The 19,737-nt window shown below is 42.1% G+C and overlaps 1 protein-coding gene across 4 annotated transcripts in view; it reads right to left on the reverse strand.

The window, feature by feature from the left end:
* UPF2 (UPF2 regulator of nonsense mediated mRNA decay) overlaps positions 1–19,737 on the reverse strand; it is a 44,813-nt gene that overhangs the window by 11,551 nt on the left and 13,525 nt on the right. For 2 of the 4 annotated variants that reach the window (XM_066634101.1, XM_066634100.1), the window contains exons 4-15: positions 17,618–17,778; positions 17,105–17,302; positions 15,760–15,909; positions 10,293–10,396; positions 9,858–9,943; positions 7,972–8,080; positions 5,445–5,558; positions 4,957–5,073; positions 3,795–3,980; positions 3,236–3,439; positions 2,340–2,615; positions 1,143–1,326 (exon numbers count right to left, since the gene is read on the reverse strand). In XM_066634101.1, the coding sequence (XP_066490198.1) occupies positions 1,143–1,326; positions 2,340–2,615; positions 3,236–3,439; positions 3,795–3,980; positions 4,957–5,073; positions 5,445–5,558; positions 7,972–8,080; positions 9,858–9,943; positions 10,293–10,396; positions 15,760–15,909; positions 17,105–17,302; positions 17,618–17,778 (1,889 nt within the window). The remainder of the gene's footprint in view (positions 1–1,142; positions 1,327–2,339; positions 2,616–3,235; positions 3,440–3,794; positions 3,981–4,956; positions 5,074–5,444; positions 5,559–7,971; positions 8,081–9,857; positions 9,944–10,292; positions 10,397–15,759; positions 15,910–17,104; positions 17,303–17,617; positions 17,779–19,737) is intronic. The other 2 variants (XM_066634104.1, XM_066634103.1) reach the window with 2 other exon arrangements.

Here is a 19,737-nt window from a genome sequence, read left to right on the forward strand (position 1 = left end):
CAAAATACAAAGTGAAAAATGCCTTTATGCTGTTTTCAATAGCTTGCTGACTAGCAGGGTCTTGAAGAGTTTCTGAAACACTGTCAAGGACAACCCCAGTTATTATTCATGTATTTGATTTGTACCCTTCCTTTCTCCCTGAAAGGAAGGGAGGGTACCAAAGGTGGGTAGCAATAAAAATACACCAACGATAAAATTCATAAAAAAGATAACAAAAGCAAAGCAGCAATAAATCAGTTACTTAAAACGTGGGCAATGCAATCCTAACTTGTTCTGGGACAAGCAGGCTGGCAGACCTGCGCTGTATCCAGTGCAAGTTTGGGACTGGCTGTGGCTCAGCCCGAGGCAAGGGGAAGTAATTCCCCTTAGCCCAGGGAGAGCCACAGCAGCCCCAATAGGCATGCTCAGATCTGCGCTACCTAGACAGGTGGCAAATTTCCGAGCAGCCCAGAGCTGCTCCAAGTCGCCTGGGAATGGGCTAAAATCTAGCATAAGTGCCAGAACCCAGACCTGCCTCCCACGCCCTGACTACTAGCCCACAGGCCCGCCCACTGCCTTCCCCACAACACTTCCTCCCCAGCCTCCCCATGCCCCCCCAGATCCACGTGCCAGCAAAGCTCGGCCAGCATAGACTTACCAGGTTTTGGCATAGCAGAGGCTGGTTGCAGGCCATCGCATGTCCTTGCAGAGGCCCAGCTGATTCTGGAGTGGGCGCAAACGTGCTTTACAGCACATTTGCGACCCTCCCGGGCCGGTACAATGGATTTACACTGGCCCAGTACGCTCTTAGTAATTAATTTAAATAGCAGCTGTCATACCATCTTACAGGTCATCAAAGGCTTTCCGGAAAAAAATGTCTTCACATATATGAGGAATGTTATACTTTTGGTGCTTGTGTGTGCCATTAAACTGGTCTATCTATCAATCACTGCAAGTCTAGCAAGAGTAGTGATCAATTGCTATATCCACCCATCCTTCCTACCACCACAATGGAAATGGACCACAAGAGCCAGTAAAGAACCCTGGACCCAGAAATGGCAACTAAGAACTATTCCTGTGTTCAGCTGGCTACAAAGTCAAGTAAAAGCCAAAATAAGCAGGCATTATTTCGGCTCTCTTCATGGTTGATGCAGCAGTCTTACCTAGTTTGATTAAGAATTCCCTTTCCAGTTCTTGTACCTGCCTAACAGTTTCTTCCAGAGAATTGCAGAGTTTTATTTTTGGTCTCAGGAGTTCCAGCGTATCACTGATCATATAGTCAATGTCTATAGGAAACGGGTGATCTTTTGTCCAAACATCCAGGCTTTTCTTCCACCAAACGTATCGCTGAAAAAGAAAATTCCAAGATAAAGGTAAATACACAACCATCTTTTTACCAAACCATCATACAGCCAAAACAAGGAATTCTGCAAAAACACCCCCTCAAGTGTTTATTGCTATACAGCAACTGTGATCATACTGTATGTAAACCAGGGGTGCTCAATAGGTGGATCGTGATCTACCGGTAGATCGTGAGGCAAAATGAGTAGATCGCGGAGTGCCGACCCCCCCCCCTTCAGGTGCCTCTGGGAGGAAACGCCGGGAGTAAGGCCCATTGTACTCAATGGGGCTTACTCCCAGGTAAGTGTGGCTAGGATTGCAGCCTCACAGCCTAATCCTAGGCATGTCTACTCAGGAGTAAGTCCTGTTATACTCAGTAAGGCTCAAGGTACACCAACATACATTGTACACATAAATGTTATATGTTATGATGGCGCGAACATTGTAAAAAAAACTGGTAGCTCTCCGGGCCTTGCTGGGTTTCAAAGTAGCTCTTGAGCCAAAAAAAGTGTGAGCACCCCTGAAAACAGTGTGTTTTACATTAGTTGGCTTATTAAGAACAATGTCATGCAAAATACTTTCAGCTTCCTCATGATATGAAATTATTCTAAAAATGCACCTGTTAACAAGGTCACTTAGGTAAAATAGTCTCCTAGTTTGGAGTATTCCTGCCCATGAGGCAGGAAATGGGCACCAACTGGCCCAGAATGCACTGTTCCTGTTGGTTAGAATGGCTGTCAATTATGCTGGGACAAACAGCACTCTAATAAACCAGCGGTAAAGGAAGCAGTATCATCGGAGGTACCACCGTATACTTGACTGGTTGCTGCCACCATTTTTCCCCTTTTCCTTACTGTATGATTCAACTCATGAAACCATGTCTTTGTTTTAGATACTGCTGTATAGTCCCTTCATCTTAGTCACAGGAAGAGCGGAAGTGGCACGCTACATGGGAAAATCCAAAACAACGATAAAAGACAAAAAATTAATCAGAGACAAAGGTGAAAACCGATTCATACCTGAAAGTAGACCAAGAAGCAGTCAAGTTTCCGTTTGCTAGATCCCCTATCAAAGTATTGCCCACAAGTGTCAAGGATGGTGCAAACCAGTCTAATTCGAAAAAGATGTTCTGGAGGATCCAGAGGACTAGGAGTTCCGTCAGGGTTCACACCAAATGACGTGAACGAGTACAGAGTTCTAAATATTACCGCAGACTCCACCATTCTATAATTGTACAGCTCACCCAAGAACTTGGCACTGCTGATCCTCCGTTGGTTAAATTTTGGCTGATTAACCTTAAAGCAAACAAAACAACTTTACAAAGTGAACACGTTTCTTTTTATGCTTGAGACAAAGATCAATACTCCATTCAGAGAGGCCTCAGAATCTACAATACGAAAAGCTGAGAAAATGGGGGCTATGGCAGGACTGCATGTATCACAGAATGTCAGTTTCTCTATAAAAGGTCAAGTACGCAGATGGTGCTCTAATTCTGGACAAGCATGATTTCTAGATTCTAGTGGCATGTACACAGTACTTAAAATGGGAATCTTTGGATCCTCGTATCTCACTCTCACATGCGTGGTTTAATATGCTGACCAATGAAAATCTGAACTCTAAGCTACCAACCTAGACTAGTCATTTCTGTCAGGGGCAACAGCACCACAGTACAGACAAGACAATTTGCTAATGCAGAACAAAATTTTCTGCTTTCTTTAGCTACTGTTCTGCTTTATGCCAGGAACATTCCCTACTTGGAACCCTAGACAGGATTTTCAAAATGAGCTCACTAAGCATGAATGCAAATTTACAATCAACACAGAGCACTAATAATCTTTTGGAAAACTCAGAAAAAATTCACCTCTTTTTAATAATAAATAATAATAATATAATAAAAAACCTAAACTTATTTTACCTCCATTCCTAGTCGAATATCCTCTAGAACACCATCCACAACGTGAATTCCAACATCCTCTTGGTAAAGCACCAGCCCTGCTAAAAGGTTGGCTACACAGTGAATACTATTATATTTCACGTTCCAGATGTTGATCATGCAACATATTACATAGTCTTTCACTTCAGGGTCATGCCAGGGCAGTTTGCGCATCTGTCTTAGCACCTGAAAAAGATTAAAAAACGAGATCAAAATACATTTAGGTAAAACCACAGATGAAAAAATCCATGGATAAATAGCTTATACCTGTAACTCAACGTTCTTTCTAAGTTCAGATTCACATTTAAGTCTACTGTAGTTTGTAATTAAACTTCACATTAGTTACAACGTGCTCCAGCTTCCTTTACTGCTTATTACCTTTGACTATTGGAATACTACCAAAGGAAAAAAGATCATTTTAATATGACCACTGTCTTCCAAATGAATCTCAGACAAATGGCCACTGATATCTTCACTCTGGCTCTCAGTGAGAGTTTGAGGAAGGAAGAGATGCAAGAAAGCAAGACTGAAAGGGATGTACCTTCTCAGTAGTGACTTTGGAGAGATCCTTATAAAGGAGTTTCCGAATATACTCTTGGAGAGGAGGGCGTTTCTTCTTCACAGTTTTCTCTGCTGGAGGAGGGTTACAGTAGTAGTAGGCATTTTCCACCATTGTGACATAGCGAGCATCCAGGTGCATTGCTTGTTTTTTTCGCATCATTTGCTCCTGCATACAAACAAGAGAATGAAAAGCACCTTTGACAGAAATGCACGTTTTTGAATGGACGTTTTTTGGCTAAGTTTTAAATGAGCTCCTCTTCTAATCAAGACAAGGAGTCCCAAAAACTATACCTTGCAGTTTTTACAATAGCATATCGTATTAATATGCCCCATTTTCTGCTGACCAAGCCAATATCTACTCAGGTTCCTTGGTTTTCACTTCTAGCTATCGTCACAGAACACGCGATGTTTCCAACCATATTTTGGTACTATAGAAAGGTAAATCCTCCAACATGTTCTTATTCCTTATGTTCTCTACCTGCCAGGACTTTAAGCTGGTCATCTAATCATACAAGTTCTCGGTCAAGTTCAGTGGGGCAGCATGTCCATTCCCATGTTGAATAAATTACCCTAACCCAGGGGTTCCTCAAACAGTGCGTTGCAACACCCTGGGCTGTTGTGAGGCACTCCACAGGGCACTGCAGGCCACCCACTGGACAGCAGCAAAACCACAATGCTGCAAATGATGGTAAATGGCTCAGTCAGCTCCTGTGCGTGGTTTTAAGAGCTGCCTGTCCTTAGATTCTTACTGTCCCTTGCAGCATCATGTCAAGGCCCCCAAACCCCAGAAGTAACTGAAAGTCACTTCTAGAAGCCATGCATTGTTTTTACAGTGCTGGGAGGGGGTGTTGCAGGCTCTGGAAAATTGAGAACTGTTACCCTCCATCCAATGCAACATGCAATACTGGTGTTTCAGTAGGCAGACAGAACCAAGTTGTGTGATTTTTTTTCTTTCTTTAAAAAGGGAAGAGATCATGAATGAGACTGGTGTGCATGTGGACCTCCATATGGGGTACCTACATTGTGTTGGGTGCTATCAGTCCCTCCACTACAGGCCCTCCTAGTAAGCATTGGAACCAGGCTTCAGAACTTAATTTCAACTGTTTTTGCAACAGTCCTCTCTTTAAACACATTACTCTTACCAAAAGGACACTGGTCCTCAAATGGGATTCTGGTGACCTGAAGAGGAATCTCCCACAAGTCTCCAACAGAGTACATGCCATTTCAATATGGTGATGAGAGAAGTCAGACAAAAGCATCTGTGGAGAAAACCATCGCTTCGTGAATGTATTTCATATTGAAATTTATATTTAGGAGTTGCTATTTAAAGTCTATTTGGATCAGATCCAAGACAAGTTTTGAGTAACATGAAATCTTACAGCAGAAGCACACCTCCTCCATTAAAAGTTCCTACTGCAATTTGTATTGATAATTTTTTCTTTTGCAATTTAGGCTTAATAATAAGGCAAAAATCCAACAAAACCTCACAAAAAACTTATTTTAAAAAAGTATCAAGTCATAGATTATTATAAACACTACAGAATATACCAGGAAATACAAAAAAGTGTGTGTGTGTGTGTGTGTGTGTTCGCGTTCGCTCACGCGTCTCCAGTGGTACACCGATACCAACCTTTAAGCAATGCAAAGTGTCACTTTTGGAGAACATTTTAAATTTAGTAAGCTCGCCAATGAATCGTACAGTTTTATTCTTCGTTTCAATGTTGATCTGGTCCTTCTTTCTCACCTAAAGACAGGAATATGGGAGAACTTACTTTCAGGATAAGACAAAATTAACACTTTAGTACCTTCAACTATCATAAAACAGGCTATTTGACTTTTAGTGGCAGGGATAAGGAAGGTATGGACAGAAAAAGAGGATACATGGTGTGAGACCAATAAAGGAGGAGTCAACCTTCAGGGCAAAAAAGTTTACTTCACTTTATAAACACTGCATACGAAATCTTAAACTCTCACAAGTCACAAATGCTAGAAGCATACTTCCTTGAAAAAGCCAACATTTTGTGATTTTGCTCCTTGAGCCCAATTCCATGCATTCAAGTGACATTGAAAGGTAGTCTCTAGAGCAGGGGTGTCAAACTCATTACATACAGTGGGCCGAATAGTATGCATGGTGCCTGTTGAGTGCTGAAGTAGGTGGTAACTAGAAATAAGCACTTTTCTCTCACTTAGGAACTCATTAGCTGCAAATGACAAGAGAACATACCCAAATCTTGATTATATTTCCAAGATATGAGAGAGCCCAATTACCACATGGGCTGCCCTTTCAGCAGTGCTGCTTCTGCCTTGGCATCACTTCGTAGCCCAACAGCTAAGAGGTGCTCTGCAAAGTGACGGCAGATGTAATGATGCTGAAAGGCCAGTCTACCTGATAACTGGGCTTGCCCAGTGCCTCAGCAGGTTCTCCCTCTCTTGGTCTGCCTCTTGCCTTCTAAGGTCTCCTTTCATCTCTTCCTTCCAGCACCATGGCAGAAGTGGCACTCCTGAAAGGGTGGTGCTGAGAGAGCCAAATTATCAGGTGGGACACCCTTTCAGCAGTGATACCTCAGCATAAGTTGAAAGGGTGACCCTGCATGATAACTGGGCTCTCTCAGCTTTATCCTTTTAGCAGTGCCACTTCTGCCAATGCATTGCTTCACAGTTCAGCAGTTGAGAACAGCAGATGGTGCTGCTAGGAGAGCCCAATTATCACAGAGACCTTCTGTGGGCCATATTCAGACTGCGGACCTTATGTTCAGTACCCATGCTCTAGTCTAGAGCAATTCAGTCGTGTTCTCAGGCCACCATTTATTTGAGAACTAATTTTAAAGGCTGGTACTGAGACACAATGGCCAGGATCCAAAAGACTGAGCAACTAGTTCTACATGCCTGAGGGGTCTTGGGGTCATATTTCATGAATAGCGCTTCATGCTACATAGCAAACTGCTTAAAATGAAGAGGACGTTCAAGAGGCATGTCATATCATTGTGAGACTGCTGAAAAGAGAAGTAAAAAGCCCCACTGAGAACATGCAAAGTAGCTCTTCGGATCCTGATAATGACTTGGTACAATTGTTTACAGTCATTTTATTAGAGGTCAATTCTGACACACTCTTTGTAACAATAATTATATCTTAAGGGTTTGTCCCAATGAGTGAGAGTGGAAAGAAGCTCATACAAACTTCCCTTCCGCCTCCCCAGCTTAGCAATACCCTGCAGCCCCCCTCTATTCACTCCTGAGGATCAGGGAACATTGTGATTTGTATGGTATACAGAGAACTTGAGAGATAAGGAGATCTCCAAGTACCACTACTCCCTCCAGCTAAAATGAAATCCCTTCCATTTGCAGAAGGGACAATTTGGATACAGACCAACGCTTTAGCATTTTGTATTTAAAAATCTAACACATGGCCCTTCACATTGAGCAGTAAGTCACTTTTTTTGAGTGCCAGTTTGAAACTCTCTCTTGTGTTTTTTCCCTTCTAAATAAAAATGCAACTGTTGCCTGGATCCTTGAAACTCTGTGCCCTGTGCTGTAATGAAACTACATGCATTCGTACTGGCAGGGGAACCAGGCAAAAAATGCAGGATAGGAAATTTCTGAAGGGGCAAGTCATTTTTCAGTTTTAAAATTTCCAGAACGGAAGAACACTCTATAAACACAAGTTCCTTCCAGAAGGAGCATTCTGCTTCTGCAAATGGTTCCATCTCTTTCTTCTATTCACAGAACAATTACTCTGGACACAATCCTCTAAATTTACACTGTGAAATAGGTTGCCTCTTTGAAATATGGCAGAAATACCTCCAGCTCTTCAATATTACACTCCATTCCTTTCCAGAATCAAGGACCTCTGGTCATCTCCAGACCACATTATAAGACCACTGTCAGACAGCAGCAGATTTTAGGACATTGCGGAGATTAACAAGACCCAAAGAAATCCAATTACTTGCAAGGCTCCAAATTAATAGGTCAAAATTAAGTTTCATGAGCAATATCTTTTACATTCTTATCATCTGAGTCTAACATTAGATCAAAAACTTGGATCATATTATATCAGAACCGTGGGAGCCTTATGCATTAACTTTTAATAATGACATCTTGAAAAGAGTTTTTTTTACTATCAAATCAGTCTGGAAGATGTGGAACCAACAAAAACATACATGAAATCTGAAGTCGCCTTTCAGCATAGAACAAAGATCCTCTGCAACATCAGACATACAGGGATGCAATGTGGCAACCAGCCTTGCATAAAAGGGTAACAAATCCAACCTGCAAGCAAAAGGTAACAGATACATCACATTTAAAGAGTCTCAATTTCCAACTGAATTTTGTATTTTGATATTTATACATGTACAAAGAGCAGTAGTTCCCAAACTTACCTGCATAATGACATCCCGGCAACCTCTTCTTCCTGGCTCAGTTGAGCGCCACCATCCTGGATCTAATGAAATTGCATGAGATTCAAGATGGTGGCACCAGAGAACAGGTAGGAGGGGCCACTGGGGACATCCCACAATGCCCACGAGTGTGCCATAACGACCTAAGGCAGTGGTTTTCAAGCTCTCTGGGAGAGGCGTTGCTCAGGGGGCTGCAGGGGCTTGGCTGTACTTACCAGAGCCTCCTGCAGCCTCCCAGGGGTGCAGGAAGTCCTGTGTGACCATCTGCTCCGCTTAGAAAGTGAAAGCGGAGCGATCGCACCCCGCCTCCGCAAAACCAGAAGTGGAGTGCAATCACTCCACTTTCACTTCTTAAGCTTTGAGGAGTCCTGCAGAAGCTTGCGCAGGGCTCCCCGTACCCCTGAGAGGCTGCAGGAGGCTCTGGTAAGTTCAGCCAAGCCCCTGCTGCCCCCTGAGCAATGCGATCCTGGAGATCGCATTGCTGCCGGCTCCCTGCCCCTGCTCCTTAAGGGGGCAGAGGTCAGGGCCCTCAGGCTGGGGCGTTGTGATGGTGTCACAATACACACTCTGGGAACGCCTGTCAGAGAGATGCAGTACACACATTTTGGTTCCTCTGAAGCACCATTTGGCCAAACTTCTGTTCTCCCATCTATGTAGTCATTACCCACACAGAAGTGGAATCACACATGCACACGTAACATTAAAGTCTTTAGATTCTGAAGGTGGAATGCTAGTGTTTACTGTCTTTATTCTCTGCTCTCATTGCTTCTGGATCCTAAACAGTACAAACCATGTATGGTGCAAGCTAACATCCTATGAAGGCAAGACAATCTGAAGGCTTTAAGGGCTGTTAATAATGGTACTACTACTATTATTATTATTGTAAAATTAATAGTACTATTAATAGGTAACCCCTGGGGGCTGGGGATAAGAATAGAACCTCAGTTTGGCTGTACTTGTCGTAAGAGGTGACTAACAGCGTCGTAAGAGGTCACTAAACAGCCACCGGGTAGATGGGACTTGTCAGCCTGGGAAGGCAGCTCATGAGAGAAGGAAAACTCTGATCCCAAACCTCCACTGCCTTGTGGCTACATCCAGTTATGGAAAAGGCTTCAGGAGTCAACCTCGAGGCAAAATCCGGAGCCAGAGTCCCTGAGGCAGTTCATGGCTGAACATAGTCACGTTCTGGCAACTCCTGCGACGCCGCTGGAACCAACCGTATTGGCCTCTGCCTTTCCATTGGACCATTTCAGTGACGTGGAGAGGGGTGATTTGCTGCATGGGTAACAGTCTATCCTCCATATCTACTTTACCCAGGCTTCCCACACTGGAGAGGACACTCTGTTCCAGAACCACCATTCAGAGTGCGATACTATAGTCTTCTGAGACTGAAGGATGCCAACACCAATTAATAGGTACTAGAGCAAGGACTCAAGGTATTTCAGTTGGCTTATGTTAGGTCTCTGAGTTTTATTGATGAGATTTCTGGCCTTCTCCAAGATTTTTATAAGTTATGATTGGTTGTTCCCTGTGTGCTGGTTATTGATTACTGGTTTTGTTTTTACCTTACCACACTGAAGCGCCTAAGCACAAGCAGTCTGTTGGATCTCATCTGTTACCTTTAATATGACATTCCTATTAATCCTTACCTTTGTCGAGGAACTATGAAGAGAGCCCGAACCAACTTCCTTCTGTTGGCTTTTGTGTTCATATTCATGCAAAAATCCATTGCTGCCTATAGAAGAGGAAGCAGACTGAATTTAAGAGCAACCACAACTTCAATAGATTTTAAAGCAAAACTGCATGCATCCTTCCTAGCACAGACTGTTTGCTTAAAGAAGGTGTAGAAGGAAGAAGATACTTGATGGTCAGCATTCACTGGTGTACCTCCAGGTCCTTCTCCATTTGCCAGGGGTGGTTAACACACACATGCTAAAGCCAGCATTCACGAAATTATGAACATTTGCTGTAATACAAATAGCCTTAAAGATCACAGTGAGTCCATTTTATAGTTCTCACCACCATTTAATAACTAAACCTTGTAGTTCTAGACAGAAAGAAGAAATAGTAAATGCTTACTGTACCTTGTCTATCAGGTCTCTATTTACACAATTTGGAAGCTGCTGAAGGAAAGCATCTACAATAAGCTTTAGGTGTGACCCAGTACTGGCTTCTTCATCTTCTTGTTCTATTCAAGCGTTAAAAAAAGACAGAGAGAGAAACTAATAGCACGTATACTCTGTTAAAAATACAGATGTGTGTTGCTTAACAACCGTTCGTTTAACAATGGACCACATGTGTGACGGTGGTCAAAGCACAATAAAGATGCTCTTAATGAGACAATCATATCTCCCACAGCCTGCAGCAGCACAACTGTTTACACAATAGAGAGGCTCTTAATGCAAAGAGGCAGTCTATGCAGCCAGCTAGTGTATGGAAGGGAGTGTCTGTTTACACAACAAAGGCAATAGACTGGACTGAGTATTCACTTAATGACCTAATCGCATAACAGGGATTGGAGAATATAACCCCATCATTAAGTGGCGCACACCTGTAGTACATATTTTGAGTCTGTTTCCAAGTTCAACACACTCACCCACCTTTGGGAGGCTGATCACACTTTTTCAAAGAGAAAACAAAAGAAAAAGTGGTCATTCTCAACAGGTTATTCCCTATCACAGTTTTTACGGTCCATGAAGGAAAAAAGGAATAAGCAAACTGGAAATATGCTGAGAAAGGACAGAAAAGTCAACAAAATCCAAAGTAACATACATTTAACACCAATGAAAAAAGCAACACAGTACAGAAGGAACAGGTATGTAAACAGTAAAGAACTGACCAAAGAACACATCAAGGAGAACTTGGATTTATCTTCAAGAGGAATGCAAGGTATGAATATACACAGAGCTTCCTTCTTAAAACGTTGTCATCTTAGCAGGATTACTTTCACTAGGACTTCACTAATCCTCAGCCTTGGAAGTCTTGATATCACCACTCTGTTTTAGGCTCTACACAGAAACTGCCTTATGATCCAATCCTACTGGAGGGAAGCACCGGCAGAATGCATGTTATACCAGCACTGGCCACCATAAAAGTGCTGTAAAGCACTTTGTGGCATTGCAGGGAGCCAGTGCACCTGTGCAAAGGCCAGAGCCTTTCCACGTATGCCACGGACAAGGCTACTGGAGCAATTAAGTCTGGCATAGTGCTTGGAACAGGGCAGGGACTAGAGGATCGGGCCTGGGATCAGTGACACTGGTGCATGCTGAATCCCAAGGCCCTTCTCAGTTCTGATTTGCCTGCACAGATTAACACAGTCTCATGCCAGTGATATCGTTGGTGCAGGTCTGAATTGACTTGTTGCAGATGCTGGACCTTACCCCAGGGCAAGGAGTGAAATGCCCCCTTAACTCAATGAGACCTCCAGCAACCAAAAATCCTCTGAAGGAAGCAGCTTAGCCCACACCAGTACTGCTGTATCACTGTGTGGGAATTGAGCTGTTAGACACAAATGCCAAAATAAAAGTTCCTACAGCAAAGCCTATCACCAACTCATTACATGTCTATTGTGGTGGAAAAATAAGCTAAGTACAGTAAAGCACTTTGCACACTAAAAGCATCATATAAAGTGGTTGCTAGGACTACCACTGTCTTTTCAGATCAACTTCCTCATGGACATCACCCTGAATCCTCCCCTTCCTTCCCAGGAATCCAACTGTACGTTCTTTGGCCTTGTGTTAGGTAATCTCTGTTATGTATTGTCTAACACAGGGGTGCTCAATAGGTGAATCGCGATCTACCGGTAGATCAAGAGGCAAAATGAGTAGATCGCGGAGCCCTGTCTCTCCAAACTAGTCTAGTGACTAGACGAAACTGACATATTTAGCTAAACTGACACTGAAACTGACACTTTAGCTGCTCTTCAGGCATGCAGCAACAAAACTGACGAAACTGACTAGACTCCAGCAGGGGCTCCATACATTAAAGGGGGTGTCTGTCAGATGCTTCCTTCCCCCCTGGTAGATCTCCGGGCCTTGCTGGGTTTCAAAGTAGCTCTCGAGCCAAAAAAGTGTGAGCACCCCTGGTCTAACACAAACATATATTTAAGTGTCAAACTAAAACACTATAAGCATATAACCTAACTGAACATACTAATTGGAGATATATTTCTAAAGACAAAACAGACAGCTTTTGCTTCTCACCCTTTTTAATATTATCTAATGGTATGGAATGAAGGGAATGCAAAAAAAAAATGCCCACTCTCATTCCTTACTATGGCAATCTGTACTTTCAGCAGTTTGGGTCACAGTAAATTTTCTCATTTAATGAGCAATACAGTATTTGGTTTCCACTCCAGGAGCAAAAGGGAGGGCTAGTTTCTTTCCTTCTGTTAGGGTTACCATACTCTCTGACAAGTTTAACTCTGCCACTGCAAAATTAACCTTTCTGTTATTAAAAACCAACACAGCTCAGTCAAACTAACAACATTAAGGACAAACCTGCCAACAGTCTCAACTGCTACACAAATGGAAGCAGCTGCTTTGAGTGCCCGACAGGGAGAGAAAGCAGGCTGTCTAAGTCTAAATAACTAAGGAATAAAGGCATCAGCTACCAGAGACTTTTGAGGAAGTCACTGAGGCACATGGGATACGACTAGGTGCTCTTAAGTTTTGACTAGCTATAGTACCAATTCCAAAAACTGGGGGTAGCTGCTGACCCAGACCAGCCTCCTGACCCTAGTGAGAGGAAGGTCCTGCCCCTCCCCCCAACATTGTGCTGGACTTTGGAGTCCCTCTGCAGTCATAGTTCATTATTCATGCTATATTTAAACAATATTGAATTAAATTGAGGACCCAGCTTTTTTTGATCAAATCACAATCAGATTCCACAGCATTTGAAACACTGCTGAAAATGTCAGTTGCTCAGTAAAAAAAAGTTGTTACTATCTTTGAATTCTTAGTGGCATTGCTTAGCTTGCAACACAGATTAAAGACACTGTAATTAAAAGGCAAGTTTTAAAGGTATTTGGCACCATCTGGCTCTCTTTTCTGCCAGGAAGCCTCAGGAGGTAGGAAAGCTCATCTTTTATTAGGAAACTGAGTTCTGGCAAAACTGAAAGCACTGTGCATGCCTCCCTTGTGTCTGGTTCCTGCCCACCCCCGTGAACACTTGAAAAAAGGCAAGCATGCACACACACACCCAACAGTGCCTAGTTTCACCTAGTCATCATATTAACTATTTGGTGATACCTGAGAAATTTATTCAAACTAGCACTTGGAACTTGAATTCAGCAGTACTCAACTACTGAAACTAGTATTTTAAGTTTAAAATAGAGTTGTACTTTTCATTAACTGCACCCGAACCATTTTTCTCAATCACCCATTGTGTTGTGAAAACTCAGATGAAGAGTGAGAGTTAAATTGTGTTTTGCTTCTTTAGAAGTTTTAAAGAGCGCTTATTGGCAGCTACTATGATTGTAGATACAGCATTTGACATTAGTCACTCTTCCTGGAACTTCTATCTGCTCCCCTATTCCTAAGTAAGCTTATCTATGTCAAACACCCTTTTCTCCTTCAGATACCACCTCAAAACTCACTTCTTGTAGCTTGCTTTCCGTCACTATTTTCAGCTCCGGTGCTATCTGCTCCCTGTTTCTTCCCTAATCACATTAAAAATAGAACAATCAATTTTAAACAGATCTAACACAATACATGAAACAGAAACAAACCTTACTATGAAAAAAATGGATCAGAAATCGCCTCTTTGTATATACACATGCGTTCTCTCCAAAGTAACACTGCTTTTCATCTCAACAATATGCAATAAATATTAATGTGCTTCATGCCCCAAGATATTTAAAATATCCTATGCTCACTATCAATAAGTTGTGTAAGAACAATACCATAACAAATTCCCTTAATCTTGTGCCAAAAAAACAAAAAACAAACAAACAAAAAAACAGGCAAGGGCTTGAGTCAACAGGGCTCTTCTCATAAAAAAAGTGTAAACTTCAAGCCAGATATCCACACATTTTAGAAGATTTTTAGCATCTGTTCGCAATTTGGAGAGGAGCCATTCAACAAAACTGAATTGATTCATCCGTCCTCTCAATAGTCACACATGCACACTTTATTATAGCACTTATAACCATACAAAGTGCTTAGGAGTCCTGGTTACTATAACCACACTGTGAGGTAGAATATACTTTCTACACATACAGAAACCTAAAGGAATACATCTTGTCCAGGGACAGCCATCCCTTGAATACAGCCCTTTAGCTATAACCCCAGCTTCTGCAACAGCTGCTAGCAGCCTTGGAAAACAGGGTTAAAATTGGCATAGTACTACTCCAGAAAAGCTTCAGACTCGGAGAACTATAAAACAATGTTTGAGAATAATTAGCTGCAATTAGGATGATAGCATTTCTGTTATCAAACATCTCACAGAGAGAGAGAGAGAACTAAACCTAATGGCCTCTAGTGTTAAGGGCAAGCTAGATTTATTAATATGGCACTCTAAAAAAAGGCCAAACAAAGCTTACTTAGATCAAAGATGTATTGGTTTTGACCAGCCAAATAATCACCATCATCTTGCATTTGGAAACAACCAAATTGTAACAGTTAGGTCAAACAGAAATTTAGCTGGTTCTTCACTATACGTGCAACCCAATGGCAGCAGAGCGGGTAAGGAAGCAGTGTGGGTGTTTGACAAGTGGCAGCTTTCTGCTTTTGCCTGCAATGGGCACTCCCAGTTAAGAGCCAAGTGTGAGTGACAGGATGCACCAGTGGTAATTAACACAAGTCCATTGTTCACGTGCAGTGCAATCCTATCTTGTGCTGGAACAGGCAGATCAGGAGGCCTGCACTGTATCCAGCGCAAGATACGGGCGAAACTTTTCCCCTTACCTCTGAATAAGCCACTGCAGCTCCAAAGGGTCTCTCCTCAGACTTGTGTCACCTCTGGAGGTGGCATAAGTCAGAGGAGAGTGGAGTAACTTGCAGTCGCTCTGCGCTGCTCAGGAATGGGGGATAGGATCCAGCATATCTGCCGGGTCCCAGCCCTACCTCCCGCACCCCCGCCTCCAGGACCACCCTCCCCCCCAGAACACCTCCCTCTCGCTTCTTCCCTGCCCTTCCCAGATCCTTGCATCAGCCAAGCTTAGCCGATGCAAGGCTCCCCCATGAAGTCGGCCCAGCCAACTCCCAAGGAAGCGTGCCTTAGGGCATGTTTGCAACCCTCTCGTCAGTGCAAGGGACTTGCTCCTAGGATTGTGCTCTTAGTTTTATTTCCTTCTCAAGCAGCACTACAGAAGCACCTTTGGTTTCCGGAATGTTATGCTGCAGAGGTCATGCAAAAAAAGAGTAGGTGGAAATACTATGGGCACATTTGCAAAACACTAAGAACATGAGTCAGCATCACCAGGAGTATATCCACAGAGCTATAAATAATGCAAAAAAATACATATGACAATGGAAGACTAGCTTAGTCATACACTCAATTTATAAAATCAATACAGACTAAATATAATATATCCCTCCATGATATTTTTACCTTGCTCATCAAGAAGCTTTTTTGCGAGATCTTCTGTCTCATCACCACAGTCCAACTCAAGGGTGTCATCATTAATATCCAGATTCTCCAGGTCCAACTCCAAATCTTCTGTACCAGATACATCTTTGTTATCCTTAGCTTCTTTTAATTCTGATTCAAAAATATTACATTTCTCTTAATTTTTCTAATTCTGCCTTGCCTTTGGGTACCATATGTAACACATTCAGAGAGAGTGAATACAATCAAATAATGCATCATGCCCAAAAACTTGCAAGTCAGAGTACTGCTCTGCATCTTCCATACACTCTCATATTTCATGCAGTTTCAATCAGCCTCCACACTTCTGACAGAAAATAATGCACCAATGTCATTTTAGAGCAGGAACAAGAAGTGGGGCAAAGAAGGTTTCAACCAAGTCTGCACTGCTCCAGTATTAGTTTCTGAAATTCTATGTGCTCTCCTTGCACTAACCCAAAACACTGGAGAGAGGCATATATTTGTAACAAGAGAATAGAGAGATGTGAGCTACAGATAAGAGAAAGAGTATGATTTATTGTGCAGGGACATGTTTTCCTACAACACTGCATTAATCTGCTTTGTTTTTTTACAGTCTGAAAAACAGACATGTTTACAATCAATGCCATATAACATTTCCCCCCTCCTATTCAGTTTAGGTAAAAAAAAGTTTGCATTTTGGAGACATGAAGCTCTTCAGGTGTTTGAGGTTGCAATCCTAACCAACTTTCCAGCACTGACATAAGGGCATTGCAACTCCGAGGTAAGGGAACAAATACTGCCTTACCTTGAGGAAGCCTTCATGACTTTCCCCCCAACTGCAGTATGCAGCACATGCCCCACTGGCACAGCTATGCCAGTGCTGGAAAGTTGGTTAGGTTTGCGCCCTGACTCACTTTGATAAACTAACAAATTGTGGTGTTGGATAGGTTCACTGATGCACTAGTTGCAGAAACAAGCAGTTTTACAACAAGGCTGATGGGTCAAAGCAATGTATCATCAGAATTTCACTGTCAACAAAAAGCTTATTTTTCATCACAACCCTGCATGTAATACAATAACCAAATCTTTCCAATCTGAGGGCCCAATCCTATCCAACTTAGTGCTGATGCAGCCATACAAATGGCATATGTGCTGCATCCTGTGGTGTGGGAGGCAGTCACATTTATGCAGCTACTAGACACTATGGAGCAATCAAGTGTCAATGATAATAATCAAGCTGAGAACTAGAAGACATTCAAACTACTAAGCAAGTCTAAGATTAAGATAAAAATCCTGCCACTCCCTCTAACTCAACGTTTAAAAACAATGAATATAAAAAATATTGTACCTCTACCGTCATCTTTACCGGAGTCCTTATTCTGGGAACATTTTTCATTATCCTTGAACAAGATAGCGGGCACAAATGCTTTTAAATCAACAAGGTTCTCATAGAAATTACGAGCATCTTCATCCTCCCAGATGCCTCCCTCTAAGTCATATTCACCAGGTTTGCCAGGAGTGAAGATGTCAATACCAGGACCATGTTCTGAAACCATAATATAGAAGTCATTGGATCATCTACTGAAGCAGCAGTCATTACCCATGGCACCCTCTCAACCCCAAAGCCCTAGCTCAGCATTGTGTGCAAATCAAGGGACGTTAAGCAGGGGTATACCAGTCAGCAATAATATGGATGGGGGGGGGGGTAACACAACCACTGTCTAGCTCAAGCAGAAATTGCTCACCCTACTTTATTTAACATAGAACAATTATGAATCCTCAAAAAAGTGAATAGCTAAAGGAAGTTCCTATAAGAACTGAAAAGTCTGCCTCTGCCTACCAACCGAAGACGATTTCGTACCTTCTGGTACTGGTTTGTCTTGAGGAAGATCAGGCATATTTTCATCCAGAAGATCAGCTAAAGACTGAGAGTTTGCCAACAACTTCTGATAGGACATGGCAAATTCTTCATATTGCTTATGGCGATCTTCACTCAATTCTCCTTTAGAGTGTAGAATGCGCCTGGAAAAGTCATAAGGAACCAGAAAGGGGTGGGTAGATGGAAAACACAGCCATATCAAAACATCTGCCAACATTCACTTAAAATCCAATTTAATTCCAAATTTTCCTCACTTTAATCAGCAACAGCCAAAATGTAATTATCAAACAAGCTTTCAAATGACAATTTTATATAGCAGATTTGCAAACTGCCCCAATAATTCACTTTGACACCTTTGAAATAAAAGTAACATTTATATTCTCATAACTACTATTAGCAATGGTGCCATTTTTATTTTTATCATGTCTTCAATTTAAACTGTCTTCTGGTCCTAATCACCACAAATTAAAGAGAAATAACTATTGTACTCCAATGATGTGACCAATGAAATCTGAGGTGGGCTATTACACAGCTTGCTTAGTTATGGAAGTGAATTATTTATTTTGGTAGTGAAATGCTTAATGAGATGAGAAGACTGAGATAAGAAACAATCCGGGGAGAAAGTTATAGTAGTCAAGGCAGGAGATGGCCAGAGCATTCACAAGTCCTTTTATAGAATAAGGCTGACACTAAGGGCTAGATTTTCAGTGTTCTAAAAAGAGGGGCTATATGATTTGGTGATAGTATGAATGGGAACAAAGAAGCACAAGATTTCCTGCAAAACCACAGGGGTAAACACCAACAGTCAGTGGATACAAAGAATTATCAAAGACAGGAAGTCCTAGAATAAGGAAGAGGAATTAAGCCTTAGGCATAATGCATGTGAGAAAGCAATGAGACATTAAGAAAAAACAGTGCTGGAGATATGGAGCGGGACAAAGAGCGAAAGGTTTGTGGTAGGGAGATAGCTGAAACAAACAGGGGTGGGTGGGCAAAAGTCATGAGATCTGATGACACTGCTCAGGGACAGTGTACAGAGAAAGAATAGCAGAACAACATAACTCTATGAAACCACATCAGAGAAAGGATAGATTGTTGAGAAGCCTCCCCCTGCAAAAATGTGCTGATCTAACAGGTAGGACCTGCTGAGCATCTATTAGAGAAGCATCCCATCACTTCTCCAGAGCACAGGTAATAATATAGAGTTATCCCATCTTAGGAAAAGTAATGCTTTTCTTTTAAGACTACCAAGCAAAAAGGTTAGTTATTTTCATAATGAGACAGACACCTGGGTATAAAGATGATATACAGCTTGGAGCCATTACAAAAGCTTATTTATCAGAAATATCAGAAAGCATCAAGGGGTCAAAATCAAGACAAGCAATTTCTAAAACTGGGCAACCTGCACTTGTATGCTTGTACCTCTCTCAAAATGTCAAACCCAGAGAGCTTCTTAAATGGGTTAACATGCTCAAGAGCTAGAATGTACTCAAAGAGGAGTCTGAGTAAGCTTGAATAGTTGCATTTGTTACTGCCCAAGCAAGGCAGCAAACACACCTTCATGGCAAAATGACTGAAACAGCCTAGCATGGAATAACCAGTGGATTCCCCCTCCCCAATAAAAAAAATGAGAATAAACTAAATGGGTGACAATTTCATTTAATCCCTTTTAATGGTATCCCCCAAAAATCTGCCACTTGAGGTGGGCCACCACATCCTGCCTACTTCTAGGATCAATCCTGCAAGCCATTACAAGATGAAGCATTTGCAAAGCCTCAATTCTCACTAGTATGGAACGGAAGGAAATCAAGGGATGAGCACAGGACAATGGCAGCTGGACATCAAAGCCCTGCCTGTATTTTAAGCTGACAGTTAGGAAGTGACACTGCAGTACATTCACCAGCAAGATATCGAGGTGAAAGCACTGCTAGTGACAGCAAAACAACTAGTTTTGCATGTCAGAAAATAGCTCTACAACACTTTGGTTCCAAGAATACCACTTCAATTTAGGCATTGACAACAAGCTCATGAGCAAATATTGTTCCTTTTATGGAAAAGTGTTAGCTAGTGGAAATATGCTGCAAAGAAGTAACAGCTAATTT

This window comes from Tiliqua scincoides, chromosome 7 (assembly GCF_035046505.1).
Source record: "Tiliqua scincoides isolate rTilSci1 chromosome 7, rTilSci1.hap2, whole genome shotgun sequence".
Taxonomy (NCBI): domain Eukaryota; kingdom Metazoa; phylum Chordata; class Lepidosauria; order Squamata; family Scincidae; genus Tiliqua; species Tiliqua scincoides.